The following is a 15,777-nucleotide window of genomic DNA, read 5'->3' on the forward strand; positions in this document are numbered from 1 at the left end:
GTCGCCCAGGCTGGAGTGCAGTGGCGCGATCTCGGCTCACTACAAGCTCCGCCTCCGGGGTTCACGCCATTCTCCCGCCTCAGCCTCCCGAGTAGCTGGGACTACAGGCACCCGCCACCTCGCCCGGCTAGTTTTTTGTATTTTTAGTAGAGATGGGGTTTCACCGTGTAGACCAGGATGGTCTCGATCTCCTGACCTCGTGATCCACCCGTCTCGGCCTCCCAAAGTGCTGGGATTATAGGCTTGAGCCACCGCGCCCGGCCACTATACTTTTCAACTCCCAAATTTCCACTTAGTTCTCTTTATTGATATTCTCTATTTGATGCAACACTGTCATCGCATTTTCTTTTTCTTGTTTAATCAAGCTGTCCTTTATTTCTGAAAACATATCTATAATGGCTACTTTAAAATCGTTTTCTGTTAAATCCAATATCTGGTCACTCTCACAGGCAGTTTCTGTTGCCTGCTTTTTTCCCCCTATGTATAAGTCATACTTTCCTGTTTCTTTGCATGCCTCATGATTTTTTGTTGGAAACTGGGCCTTTTAGGTAATATATTACAGCAACTCTGGGTACTAGTTACCCCCTTCTAGGGCTTGTTGTTATTTTTTGTTTAGTGGCTGACAGGATCATTTTAGTGAAATCCATTCCGTTCTCCCTCCCTCCCCGCAAACCACACACACAGTATTAAGACTGTGTTGCTCTTCAGGGAGGTGCATCTTTGGGTATGACCACAATCACACTGTGATGATAATGGTACCAGTAAGGCTCACTTCTGCTCTTTCTTTGGCCACATCCAGCTGTTGAACTTCACTAATTGCAGGCCAGTTACTTTATTGTTTATAACGATATCTTGGGGGCATAAATACCTTGACCAACTAATCAAACTGTGGCTTCTAAAATGGAATAGTTTCTGAAGTCAGTGTTTGATCATTGTTCTGATGTCAGGTCCTTCAGCTATCTTTTCCCCCTAGTTCTGTCCTGTCCAGCTATTCTCTAAGCTGTATCTTCAGTGAATTTCCTCCTAGTTCCCTTTACCACAACCTCTATTTTTGATAGGGCTTTTAGGTTTGTTAAAAAGAAAACATTAGGCAAATTAAATTTAACAGAGTTTAGTTGAGCAAAGAATGATTCATGAATCATGTAGCCCCCCGAATAAGAATAGGTTCAGAATGACTCTGGGGCTGCCACATGGTCAGATAACATGTATGAACATAAGAAGTAAAATGAGTACAGAAAATGTAAGTGAAGTACAGAAACAGCTGGATTGCTTACAGCTGGGCATTTGCTTTATTTGAATCTGCTTTGAACAGTTGGCTGCTGTGGTTGGCTGAGACTTGGCTGTTTGTTACAAGAGTAGTTTACAGTCTATTTATACTCAAGTTAGGTTACCATCATTACCTCTAGACCAGCCATAAAACATGTACAGAGGCAGTTTTAGGCCAAACTTAATTTAGCAATAAAACTGTAAAGCATTGATGTCACTCTGTCAATATTGTAAATGGACTTATTTGGTCTCAGTATGGGATTCACAAGTCTTATTTGGTCTCAGCTCCTGTCTGTTTTGGGATCTGTCTGCTTCTTTAAAGTTTTGGTTTGATGAAATTAATAATAAACATAAAATAAAAATAAATAAAAAAATAAAAGTTAATGTCATACTTTTTTGGATTGTGTTTGAAATAATTTTCTTATATCGTTCTACTAATGTAAAATCAAAAGTTCCCATTGTAGATTTGTTTCATGTGTACAATTATTTATTTATTGCTAGGAAACTTGAATCAGTTGTTTGGATTGTCTAAGTATACCATCATGTTATCTGCAGAAATCTGTATTTTGATTTTGTTTATTTTGTCTTGCTATATATTCCAGAGGAGTGTAAAAAACATTAAAAATTAAGAATAACGAAACATTACTGGCCTCCATCTAGGTTAAGAAATGGCATGTTACCATCTTAGAAGCATGCTGTGGGGCCTTTCCTGATTATATCCCTTTTTCTTCCTCAAGCAGCACTGACAAATGGAGTTTACTATGATGATAGCAATGTTCTGTATCTGTACTGTCTTATATGGTAGCCACTAGCTACATAGCCACATGTGGCTATAGAGCACTTGGATTGTAGGCAGAGCAAATGAGGCACTGAATTTAATTTAATTTAATTTTATATTTTATTTTATTTTTATTTTTATTTTTTTGAAATGGAGTCTCGCTGTGTCGCCCATGCCAGAGTGCAGTGGCGCTATCTCAACTCACTGCTACCTCTACCTCCTAGGTTCAAGCAATTCTCTTGCCTCAGCCTCCCGAGTAGCTGCAACTACAGGCACCCGCCACCACACCCAGATAATTTCTTTTTGTGTTTTTAGTAGAGACGCGATTTCACCATGTTGGCCAGGCTGGTCTCGAACTCCTGACCTCAAGGGATCCACCCTCTTCGGCCTCCTAAAGTGCTGGGATTACAGGCATGAGCCACCACACCTGGTCCAGGAACTGAATTTTAAATTAATTTAATTTTAGGTGTCTATCATATTAGCCAGTGCAGCTCTTGATATACTCTCCATTCTATATTTTGTGTTAACTAGTTTCTTTGTTTTCTTTCTTCTCTCTTCTGCAGATCTTGAGGGTACTTGTTTTGGAGTTAGGGAGCAGATGCACATAGCTGCCATGACAAGCCTTCATGTTTAGCTTATGAATTTAACCCAATCGACTTTTAATGTTTTTAATCCAGTCCCTCTCTCCCTTTTCCCTCTCATATTCCTTTCCCTTTGCTTTTTAAATGTATTATTATTATTTAAAGAGACAGGGTCTTGCTCTGTTGCACAGGCGGGAGTGCAGTGGTGCAATCAAAACTCATTGTAGCCTCAAACTCCTGGGCTCAGGTGATCATCTTGCCTCAGCTTCTCAGAGTTCTAAAATTACAGATGTGAGCCACTGCACCTGGCCTCCTCTGCTTTTTTATTATTTTATTATTATTTGCTTTTCCCCCTGATTTGATGTATATTGTTGTCCTTTTTTATTATTATTTTTCATTTCTATTTTGGGTTTGGGGGCACATGTGCAAGTTTGTTATATAGGTAAACTCGTGCCGTGGGGGTTTGTTATATAGATTATTTCATCACCCGGGTTCTAAGCCTAGTACCCAGTAGTTATTTTTTCTGCTCCTTTCCTTCCTCCCACCCCCCACCCTGAAGTAGGCCCCAATGTTTGTCTTTCCCTTTGTGTCTGTGAGTTCTCATCATAACAAATACTGTTTTGTTATCACAGTAAATACTCTGTTGTTGATCAATATGTAATAGTAGTTGGTCTGTTAATTGAAGATTCATTAAGGACGAAGAATCACAACATAGTACTTTAAGCATTTTTTATATTTTTCTTTGTTTTGTCTTTTTGTTTTCAAATAGTTAAGACTCATAAGAAGTTACAAAAATAATACAGTTACCATGTACCTTCATCCAGCTTTCTCCAGTGCTAATACCTTACATAATCATAGTACATTGTCAAAACTGGGAAATTGATGTTGATATAATATTATTAACTCAAGTAGAGATTTAGATTTTACCAGGTTCAACATGCACGTTTTGGTGGGGGTGGTGGTATATGGAATTTTATCACATGTATAGATTCATATAACCAACTGCTATAATTTGAATGTCCCATCCAAATCTGATGTTTAAATTTGATTCCCAGTGCTAGAAGTGAGGCCTGCCGGGCAGTGTTTGGGTTGTGGGATGGATCACTCATGAATCCCCCCTAGGAGCGGAGGGTCGTGAGTTCTCACTGTTAGTTCTTATGAGAGCTGGTTGTTAAAAAGAGCCTGGTACCTTCCCCCACCTTCTTGCTTCCTTTCTCACCATGTGACCTCTGCACATGCCTCCTCTGCTTTGCCTTCCACCAACAGTGGAAGCAGCCTGAAGCCCTCACCAGAAGCAGATGCTGGTGCCATGTTTCTTGTACAACCTGCATGCAGAACTGTGAACCAAACAGACCTCTTTTCTTTATAAATTTTCAGCCTCATGTATTCCTTTATAGCAGGGATGTCCAATCTTTTGACTTCCCTGGGCCACAATGGAAGAAGAATTGTCTTGGGCCACACATGAAATATACTAACAATAGCTGATGAGCTAAAAAAAAAAAAAATTCCAATAATGTTTTAGGAAAGTTTATGAATTTGTGTTGGGTTGTGTTCAGAGCCATCCTGGGCCACATGTTGGGCAAGCTTATTTTGTAGCAGCACAAATGGACTAAGACATCAACACCATAATCCAGATACAAAGCTATTCTATCACCACGAAGGAACTTCCTCAAAACATAGATGTATGTTTATTTACCAGTCTTGTGGTGTAGGACCATCAGTCAGAAGGCATTACAAAGGGAATGATGGAGTGTTTACCAGTGTGTTGTTTTATGAAGTTGGTTTTGACAGTCTCTACTCTTCATCACCTTTAAGATGTATTAGTTGGCCGGGCGCTGTGGCTCAAGCCTGTAATCCCAGCACTTTGGGAGGCCGAGACGGGCAGATCACGAGGTCAGGAGATCGAGACCATCCTGGCTAACACGGTGAAACCCCGTCTCTACTAAAAAATACAAAAAACTAGCCGGGCGAGGTGGTGGGCGCCTGTAGTTCCAGCTACTCAGGAGGCTGAGGCAGGAGAATGGGGTGAACCCGGGAGGCGGAGCTTGCAGTGAGCTGAGATCCAGCCACTGCACTCCAGACCGGGCCACAGAGTGAGACTCCGTCTCAAAAAAAAAAAAAAAAAAAAAAATATATTAGTTACATTAAGTAGGGTTGCCAGGGGCAAAGAAGTCCTAAACTATATATATCTGCAACACTTTGATTCATAATTTCAGAGTTGAGCTTCTGTTTACCTAATGATTTGAATCTGCCTGTTCATTTTGTGTATGTGTCCTGCTTTTAAGGCATTCCCCAGTTTCAGCCCTTCAGCTGGCATCTCACACTGGCCCTTTGTGTCTAAGCTCTGGGAGTGACATGTTTTCTCCTGTTGCTCCCGTCCTAACCATTCACCTGAAACTTCCAGGGCCTAGGATTGTGGTAACTTATGTAAGAACAATTTTTAACGTCTTTTTTCTCTGTTAGTATTTCAGAATTTCAGCTGAATTTGAGATATTTTCTTAATTCCATTGGGAGTGGTATGACATAGTTCTTGCATTTTTTTCCCTGATCCTTTCCCTTTTGTTAGCAATAGGCTAGAGTCATTCTCTTCTTTCTTGGTTTATTCTCCTAGGAGTTCATCCTGTCTCTAACATACATTCTCTCCTTTACATTCACACTGCTTCTGCCCTTGTACTAATTTTGTTGTTTCTTGTTTTAATTGTTAAAATAGTTTCCTCACTCATCTCTCTGTCTTCTCCTTTCAGTCTGTTATACTTCCACCAGAGTCAACATACATGCAGAGCATTTTGTCAATCGTTACTTTCCAGCTGAAAAAAAAATTTTTTTTTTGAGACGGAGTCTCGCTCTGTCGCCCGGGCTGGAGTGCAGTGGTGCGATCTCCACTCACTGCAAGCTCCGCCCCCCGGGTTCACGCCGTTCTCCTGCCTCAGCCTCCCGTGTAGCTGGGACTACAGGCGCCCACCACTACGCCCGGCTAATTTTTTGTATTTTTAGTAGAGACGGGGTTTCACAGTGTGAGCCAGGATGGTCTCGATCTCCTGACCTCATGATCCACCCGTCTCGGCTTCCCAAAGTGCTGGGATTACAGGCATGAGCCACCGCGCCCGGCCTAAAAATATTTTATGAATTCCAATTACCTACACGTTATAAACCAAATTAAAGAAGACCTTAATTTGACATTTAAGTCCTCCCTTAATCTGACTTCAACCTATTTTCCTGTTTTTTTCCTCTCACGGTCGGCTACAGTCATGCCAGATTTGTTTCTCTAACACCAACAGTACTTTCCTCCTTCTTTGCATTGTTAACCATGTTCTTTTGACTTAAAATGCATCTCATTTTTTCTGTTGTAATACCGTCAGCTCTTCAAGGCCCGATTTATTTTTTCTTTTTTGTTTTCATTTGAATATCTAGGTATCAAATAAAATATGCTCATAGATTGTTAAATACTTTCACTTTTTACTTTCTTTTTCTTTCAAAATGTTTTTAAATATAAATTTCAAATAGGTAACATATTCATGTGAAGCAAAAGTTAAAGAATTAAAAATGTATCAAAAGTAAACACTTATGCTCTTTGAAAGACACTGTCGAGCAAATGAAAAGTCAAGTCACAGATGGGGAAAAATATTTGCAGAACACACATCTGATAAAGGTTTTACATCCAGGATCTATGAATAACTCCTACAACTCAATAAAAAGAAAGCAACACAGTAAAAATGGGCTAAATATTTGAATAGACATTTTATCAAAGAAGATGTACAAATGGCAAATAAGCATATTAAGAGATGGTCAATATCATTAGTTATTAGGGAAATGCAAATTAAAACCCTGGCAAGATACCACTGCCTACCAATTAGAATGGTTAAAACAAAAACCAGACAATACTAAGTGCTGACAAGGGACAGAAATCATTGGTTGTCAGAGACTAGGAGTGGGAGGGATTGACTCAAAGGGGCCTTAAGGAAACGTATTGGAGTGATGGAAATATTTGATATCTTAGTCGTGGTGGTGGTTATGTGACTTCATATCAGTCAAAACTCATAGAACTGTGTATACATAAAGTATGAATTTTATTGTAAGTAAATGATACCTCAGTAATTCAAAGTAAAGTAAATTAAACCTGACTTGAAAAGAAATTAAAAAGTAAACAGTGAAATAAATCTCCATTTCACCTCTGCCTATTCCAAATCTACTCATTTCCTATACTGTCTCTGATTCTTCCCCCTACTCCCTACATTCACCTTTAGGTAGCTGTACTGTTATTAGTTTCTTAATATATTCTTCCAGAATTTCTTTATTCACATACAACAAATACAAATGAACATTCTTATTTTTACCTTTTTGATTAAAAAGGTAGCATGATATACATTCTATACCTTTCTTTTTTCACTTGACAGTGTATCTAGATGATCTTCTATGTTGGTATATAGAACTTCCTCATTTTTTTTTTTCTTTCTTTTAGACAGGGTCTCGCTCTGTCACCCAAGCTGGAGTGGAGTGGCATGATCACAGCTCACTACAGGCATGACTCAGAGGTCCTCCTACCACATCCTCCTAAGTAGCTGGGGGATTCTCCCACCTCAGCCTCCCAAGTAGCTGGTAGCGGGGACTATAGGTGCATGCCACCATGCCCAGCTAATTCTTTAATTCTTTTTTTTTTTTTTTTTTTTTCAGAGACAGGATCTCACTATGTTGCCCGGGCTGGTCTTGAACTCCTGGCCTCAAGTGATCCTCCTGCCTTAGACTCCCCAAAGTTCTGGAATTATAACCATGAACTACTGTGCCTGGCCCCTCTTTTTTTTTTTTTTTTTTTTTGCAACTTCAGAGTGTATTCCATTATTTGGGCATACTATAATTTATTTAATCAGAGTCTCCTATTGACAGACATTTAGGTTGCACTCAATCTTTTGCTATCACAAACAATGATGGTAAGTGACTGACTACATCCACTATTTTTGCACATGCGAGTATATCTGTGAGATAAATTTCCAGAAGTAAAATTGTAAGACAAAGTGAATATATGCATTTACAATTTTGATAAATATTGGCAAAGTGCCATCAATTGAGGAAGTTTCAAGAGATTATTTGTTTCAAGACCCAGTAAAGTGCTGCCTGTTCCTAAGACTTGTCCTTCCTCCCTCCTACTACATGGAACTAATCCTTACCACTCCCAAGTGTTTATATTTCATTGTGCTTCACTAATGGTATTCATTATGATCTGCTTTAAATTGGAATCATTTGCATATGTGACTGTTTTTCCCCAGTTGGGTTTGAGTTGTCTTTACTACATTAAATAAGGTGATTGAATTTCCTCGATCTGACATTATTTCTTTTTCTATTAGAATTAGATGAGATATGCAAACTGGTATTATTTCTTTGACTACTTATGTCAAGATTTCTCTAAACAGCTGATTTCTCTTTGTCTCTATTTCAGCCTTTCTATGGCAGAAGTAAGGTCAGAGCCAGGCCAGGGAAACTCTTAAGTAGAAAGAGTCTCCTGGGCTTGTCTTGGCTAGAATCCATCAGGGAGAAGTCCAGATGCCCAATCAACTGTGCACTAGGCTGCAGAATGTGATAATAAGTCTGGAGATTTTCATTCTGACAGTTACTGGAATGAAAATAATTGGGCAAAATTATGTAATACACACAAAAAATTCTATGTTAACTGAAGGCTTATGTCAGGTAATGAATAAAAGTACAACCTCTGAAACGTTATTAACTGAAAAAGATTCATAGTAGACTTTCATATATTCTCTTAGACGTTTTTCTTCTAAAAAGAAAACTCTCCAACCTTAGTTCCATCAACCAAATTGAGCATATTAGGTATTCCTGTTAATCATGATGTCTTAGGAAAATATTGAGATCCACTGACTATGATTGTCAATGAATGGCAGCTAAGAAAATAATGGGGATTTTTTTTAAAGATTGCAGGAACTTTTAATTACTGAGACTTGCCATTAAATAGAGAATATTTTAAAATAGTTGTCTTAAAAACCAAACAAAAGTAAGGGAAAGAAAGTATTTAATGAAGGAAGAAATGAAATAGCTAACTTGATTAAACATAGATTATAAAATGAGAAAATGGAGGAAGAACACATAGATTGTTTATCCTATGCGGTAACATATGACCAAATTATTCTGGTAAGGATTTTTTTTTTTTTTTTTTTTTTTTTGAGACAGAGTCTCACTCTGTCACCCAGAGTGGAGTGCAATGGCACAATCTCGGCTCACTGCAACCTCCACCTCCTGGGTTCCAGTGATTATCCTGCCTCAGCCTCTTGAGTAGCTGGGATTACAGGCATGCACCACCATGCCCAGCTAATTTTGTATTCTTAGTAGAGATAGGGTTTCACCATGTTGGTCAGGATGGTCTCGATCTCTTGCCCTTGTGATCTGCCCACCTCAGCCTCCCAAAGTGCTGAGATTACAGGTGTGAGCCAGTGTGCCTGGCCAGGATTTTTTACTCTTTTCTGACTACAAAAGTAATACATGCTAATTGAGAAAAATTTGAGGTTACTTAAGGAAAAAAAAAAAACAAAAATTATACTAATGAAAAGTTTGTCTATGATCATTTTCAAGTTTGTCAGTTTTCATATTGAGCTACAGTGCCACCCACGAATCCTCAGGGTACTTACTTGCTTCTTGGGGAGCAGTAGAATGGAGACAAAGTTGAAAGACCTTAGTTAATGCCTGGTTTTATTATTTACTGATTTTTGTGTCCTTAGACAAGTTACATACCTCTCAGAGTCTATATCTATATTTGTAAAATGAGCAAGACAAAGACCTCACCCACACAGAGTTTATATTCCATGGACTAAAAGAAGACAGGCAGTAAACAAATTAAAGTAGATTAACGCTATGTGGTGGCACACTCCAGTAGTTCCAGCTACTTGGGAGGCTGAGGCAGGAGGATCACTTGAGCCCAGGAGTTTGAGGCTGCTGTGAACTATGATTACACCACTGCACTACAGCCTGGGCTACAGAGTGAGACCTTATCTCTTAAAAAAAATTAAAATCTAAACAAATGGGCAATAAACAGAATAAGAATATAAATAAAATTTATTTGGGGGTAGTAAAGGTGGTAAAAGAAATAAAGCAGAGTAAAAGAATAGAGTGGCGGCCGGGCACAGTGGCTCAAGCCTGTAATCCCAGCACTTTGGGAGGCCGAGACGGGCGGATCACGAGGTCAGGAGATCGAGACCATCCTGGCTAACACGGTGAAACCCCATCTCTACTAAAAATACAAAAAATTAGCCGGGCGAGGTGGCCAGCGCCTGTGGTCCCAGCTACTCGGGAGGCTGAGGCAGGAGAATGGCGTGAACCCGGGAGGCGGAGGTTGCAGTGAGCTGAGATCCAGCCACTGTACTCCAGCCTGGGCGACAGAGCAAGACTCCGTCTCAAAAAAAAAAAAAAAAAAGAATAGAGTGGCACTACAGATAGGGGGAGTAGTATTTTAGATTAGAATGATTAAGGGAAGTTTCTCTGAGGAGGTGACGTGTGAGCAGAAGCCTTAAAATGAGGTAGAAGAGCTAGCCATTGGAGGGATTCAAGGAGCTGGGATTCCAACTGGACAGAATCGTGTGCACTGTTTTGAGCTAAAACTAAAATTGGTCATAAAAGAAACCACGGTAAATCCATTGTGAAAGGAGACAAATGCCAGATCATGAAAAGTCTTATAGGCTAAGTAAAAAGCCTGGACTTTTTTCTAAGTTGAGTTCTCTGAGGACTAGGATCATATATTTTTCATGTTGGTGTTATTTCTAGTATGTGGCACATACCAAGCACCCAATAACTTGAATTTTTAATACATGAATTGCATACGAAGGTAGGGTACAAGTTGCCACTACCTTTGAATTGAGTTTGAATGAAATAGCCAAGGTATGAAGAGCTTGGTATCTCAGATTACTTAGTGATTCCTCACCATCTAAATATATTTATTTGTATCCAGAACCTGAATATTAATGTATATACTATGATGCTTATCGTGATTATGGGTATATGAAAGCATTTAATATTTTCTAATATACAGAGTTGTATAGATGTCATAAATGCCCCTGTATTTTAAAATGTAGGTAGGAAAAAATGGAACTGAAAATTACAATTTTATCCGTGTTTTTTTTTTAAAGATGTGATTTAGAGATAATCTCTCTAATTTCTTGTAATTTCATAGTTAAAAGTTAGAAATTAAATAGTGTTTTATTGTGACAATAAAGGACACGTTTCTTGCATTTACTTCATGGGTTCAAGTGTGCTGAGTGTATTGCTGTTTGAAACTCATTTATTATTCTTTGCATGGCTTTGTTGTAGCCTCGAGCTGTGGCAGGCTTTCGAGGGACAGTTCGTTATGCATCAATCAATGCACATCGGAACAGGGTAGGTATCTGAACTGGAGTCATATCTGTATAAGTATGCTAATAGCTTAAATCAGATTGTCTTCTTTTTTATTTTATTATTATTATTTTTTGAGACAGAGTCTTGCACTGTCCCCCAGGCTGGAGTGCAGTGGTGTGATCTCGGCTCACTGAAACCTCTACCTCCCAGGTTCAAGTGATTGTCCTGCCTCAGCCTCCTGAGTAGCTGGAATTACAGGTGCCCCCCCAACCACGCCCAGCTAATTTTTTGTATTTTTGGTAAAGGCGGGGTTTCACCATGTTGGCCAGGCTGGTCTCAAACTCCTGGCCTCATGATTTGCCTGCCTTGGCCTCCCAAAGTGAGATTGACTTCTTAATAAAAACAAAGGTATGGAAAGTGCTTGAGAGTTGAGGATCCCTTTAATAGCTACAAAGTTGCTTGAAATGTTTGTCCTAATTCATTCTTGTGTGGCACTGATGGTAATGGAATTGGTAATACTAATGCACGGTATAGTGTATCGTGGATAATAGATACGTGCAGCTGCTTGGAAAATAAAATTGAATTTGCCAGAAAAGACAATAGCTAAGTGTATTTATGTCTATGGGGAAATCTGTGTCCTTAATTAGATAGAAGTATTAACAAATTTAATATAGAAGTTTGGGAGGCCAAGGTGGGCAGATCACAAGATCAGGAGTTCGAGACAAGCCTGGCCAACATAGTGAAACCCCGTGTCTACTAAAAATACAAAAATTAGCTGGGCATAGTGGTGTGTGCCTGTAGTCCCAGCTAATTGGGAGGCTGAGGCAAGAGAATCACTTGAACCCGGGAGTCAAAGGTTGTGGTAAGCCAAGGTCACGCCACTGCAGTCCAGCCTGGGCAACAGAGCAAGGCTCTGTCTCAAAAAAAATACATATATATAGAGAGAGAGAATTTGGAAGAGATTGAACATCTGTGTACTATTTCAAGAAATTATTTGGAAATATAATACTATCAATACCTAATGAAATGTGGAGTCATCATTTTATCTGTAATATGTATCTAATCTGTGATATCCCTCTCCCTACCAAACCTTTTGTTTTCATGAAGATTTCAAGTACAGACAATTTTAAAATGTTCATTTTAGTAAATTATCCCTTTCCTCTTGGGTTAAAATTTTAAAATATCTCCCTCACCCTCTTCCTTTGGTCCCTTTGTTCTGCGCTGACTTTTTCCCCTTCATCCCGAACTTTATGAGTAGGAAAAGTGGGCATTTTTATGGATTATCAGTCCTTTAACTTTTTTTGCGTGGAGTTGAGAAGCTTAACAAGTGATTCCTTGATAAAATAGGGAGAAAAGTGTTTTTTCTTGATTCTTTTCTTTACCTTTTTCCTGTTCTGATAAGCCAAAATTGCTTTAATGAGAACTTGACCAACATATAATAGGAAGAGTATACTGTGGTCTTAAATGCTGTGCTCCAGTTAATTTGGTTTCCTATGGTGTGATTATAAATTGAAAATAATAAAGCCATTTTTCTCAGTGTGTAGCACTCTGCCAAGCATTTAAACTCATTTGGTTTGATTCAGTGTTGCTTTATTTTATGATATCTAGTCATTTACTTTGCCTTGAAAAGAATTTCTCTTTTCCTGATAGATTCTTATAAAAGTTTAGAAATACTAGGTTTTCCAATTAATTTTATTAAAGAATTATGTCAACATTGGAATCTGTGAAAGTACATTATTTTTAAGATAAACGTAAGTGTTTTCAGAGATTATAATAGCTACATAAGCATTTTCAAAATAGCGAATAGAAAGAGATTATGTACTTTTATTGTTTTAATTTAGACAGCGGCAATTTCTTCTAAAAGCCTTTCCAGTGTAGTGTCCTTTAACAGTTACTTTGATAACTTGCTTATTTGTTATTCATCTAACCTTGTAGAGGAATTTGATAGTATATAGCAGTAGTTCTTAACCCTCTTTTCTGCTCCCAGCACACCTGAGGGATAGAATGCTTTTACTCAGTAATGTAGTTCACAACGATTGTTAGTTTGTGAGGTGATGCAGGAGTGCCGCTCTTGGAACTTCCAGAGTTGCTTGTCTAATCTTAAAACGTTTCCCAGATAATTCTAACATGCTTCTTTTTTCCATACTCTGAATCCCTGATTTGATAATATCTAAAAATAATACACACCATTTCTCTTTTTCTGGTTCCTTAAACTTTACTTTTTAGAGACAGGGTCTTGTTCTGTTGCCCAGGCTGGAGTGTAGTGGCAGGATGATAACTTACTATAACCTTGAACTCCTGGGCTCAAGCAGTCTTCCCACTTCAGCCTTCTCAGTAGGTAGAACCACAGGTGCACACCACTGTACCTGGCTAATTTTTTAATTGTTTGTATTGGCAGTCTTGCTATGTAGCCCAAGCTGGTCTCAAACTCCTGGCCTCAAGCAGTCTTCTAGCCTCGGCCTCCCAAAGTGCTGGGATTACATGCATGAGCCACCATGCTTTGCCAAATCTTAAAGTTTTAACGTAAATAATTCTTAAATAATACAAAGACTTTTAAAAACACTTGAACCTGGCCAACATGGTGAAACCCCGTCTCTACTAAAAATATAAAAATTAGCCGGGTGTGGTGGGCAGGCGCCTGTAATCTCAGCTACTCAGGAGGCTGAGGCAGGAGAATTGCTGGAACCTGGGAGGCAGAGTTTGCAGTGAGCTGATAGCGCCCCATTGCACTCCAGCCTGGGCTGACTACAGCGAGACTCTGTCTCAAAAAACAAGCAAAACAAAAAAACACTTGAACTCTGTCATACTGTCTTATTGTTGTTTTACATTTTAATCTTGTTAATATTTATTTCAATACTTCAAAAAAATTACTTTCTTCTGCTTCTTGGGTCACTGTTGAGAACATCTGTGTTACTTTATTTAATTGTTGTTACTTTTTTTTTTTTTTTTAAGAGATGGAGTCCTGCTCTCTCACCCTCCCTTGCCCAGGCTAGAGTGCAGTGGTGTGATCTTGGCTCACTGCAACCTCTGCCTTCTGAGTTCTAGCAATTCTCCTGCCTCAGCCTCCTGAGTAACTGGGATTACAGGCATACGCCACCACACCCAGCTAATTTTTTGTATTTTTTAATAGAGACGGGGTTTCACCATGTTGCCCAGGCTGGTCTTGAACTCCTGAGCTTAGGCAATCCACCAGCTTCGGCCTCCCAAAGTGCTAGGATTACAGGCATGAGGCACCGCATCCGGCCTTAATTTGTCCTTTTTAAAATTTTATTTTATTTTTTATTTTTTGGGAGAGTCTTGCTCTGTTGCCCAGGCTGGAGTATACTGGTATGATCTTGACTCACTGCAGCCTCGACCTCCTGGGCTCAAGCAATCCTCCCACCTCAGCCTGTTGCGTAGCTGGGACCACAGGTATGCACCACCACACCTGGCTAATTTTTGTACTTTTTGTAGAGACGGAGCTTTGCCATATTGCCCAGGCTAGTCTGGAACTCCTGAGCTCAAGCAATTCACCTGTCTTGGCCTCCCAAAAAAGTGCTGGGATTACAGGCATGAGTCACCATGCCTAGCCAATTTGTCCTTTTTATTTGAATACTTTTGGTATCTTTTCTGTCTTCGGAGTCCTGCATTCAAATGTGCCTCGGTGTGGATTTTTAAATATTTATCTGTTTGGGATTTGATGTGTTTCCTAACCAAATGTTCATGTCTTTCCTCGATTCTGGAAGATTCTCATATTCCCTTTTTCCCTTTTTCTTTATACCCTTTTTGCCCAGTCACCAAATTGATGTATTAGACTTTCTTAAATTTTCTTATTCTGTCCTTTGTACTTCCTTTTAAGTTCACTACTGGATTTTCTAATTCTTTGTGTCTCTGTGCTGCATTCTAGATAATTTCTTCAGATCTGTTTTCCAATTGATTTTTTTCTGCTGTGTTTGATTAGCTTTTAAACCTGTCCATTGAGTTTTTAATTTCTATAATTGTGCTTTTTATTTCTAGATGTTCTTTTTAATCATTTTTCAAATCTGGTTGGGTTTTGGTTTGTTTTTATTGAATATGATTCTTTTCTGGTGACTGATTCCATTTTTCATTTTAACATTTTAAACATTCTTCGTATCCTATAATTCCATTTCTGAAATCCTTGGATACTTTTTTCTACTTTTTGTAGCTTCTTTTGACATTAGCTTATTAATATACTTTATAAATATGAATAATGAACATTTGGTGAGGCTTTTTGTATAGCACTTCTATGAGGTCTGAATTTAGGGATGTATTTATCCTGAGAGGACAAATTTGCTTCTGTCATTCCTGCAGGGCATGACCACCCTTGGTTTTTCAGACCACTCAGGTATACCAAGTCTGAATGAGGGACAGGCCTATGGTAACAAATTCTCAGGGCAATTTTTTTAAAACTCATTTTTTTCTTTTGATAGCAGTTAAATTTTACAGGAAACAATTATTATAGTATAATGTACACACCAAATACTACACTACGGATGTAACCCTTTTAGGGCCCTAGCTATATGGTGGGGGTGGGGTGTATCTCAGTTACAACTCCTGTCCTATGTAGGCCCAAGGCCTTTATGCCTGTCCCCTTCCTGGTGGATACGCTGATGACAGATGCCCCCAGAGCAGCCAAAACTTCAGGATCAGCTTGCTTCCCTTATTTCCACCTTTAAAAAAAATAGCTTTTAAGAGTTCTCTTTCTTCTAAATGAACACATTAACTAATGGGCTGTTATGTGACTTCCAGCATTTCCATGTTTTGGGGTGTCCTTTGTTTCAAAAGGTTTTTCTATTTGTATATTCTGCCATATAGATTGCTGTA

At 38.9% G+C, this 15,777-nt stretch overlaps 1 protein-coding gene across 5 annotated transcripts in view; it reads left to right on the forward strand.

Moving 5' to 3' along the window:
- The window catches only part of LOC111529164 (tau-tubulin kinase 2), a 178,174-nt gene that overhangs the window by 92,317 nt on the left and 70,080 nt on the right, over positions 1 to 15,777 (forward strand). For all 5 annotated transcript variants that reach the window (XM_023196021.2, XM_023196023.2, XM_023196022.2 and 2 more), the window contains one exon: positions 10,930 to 10,995. In XM_023196021.2, coding sequence (XP_023051789.1) covers positions 10,930 to 10,995 — 66 coding nt within the window. The remainder of the gene's footprint in view (positions 1 to 10,929; positions 10,996 to 15,777) is intronic.

Source organism: Piliocolobus tephrosceles, unplaced genomic scaffold (genome assembly GCF_002776525.5).
Source record: "Piliocolobus tephrosceles isolate RC106 unplaced genomic scaffold, ASM277652v3 unscaffolded_110, whole genome shotgun sequence".
Taxonomy (NCBI): domain Eukaryota; kingdom Metazoa; phylum Chordata; class Mammalia; order Primates; family Cercopithecidae; genus Piliocolobus; species Piliocolobus tephrosceles.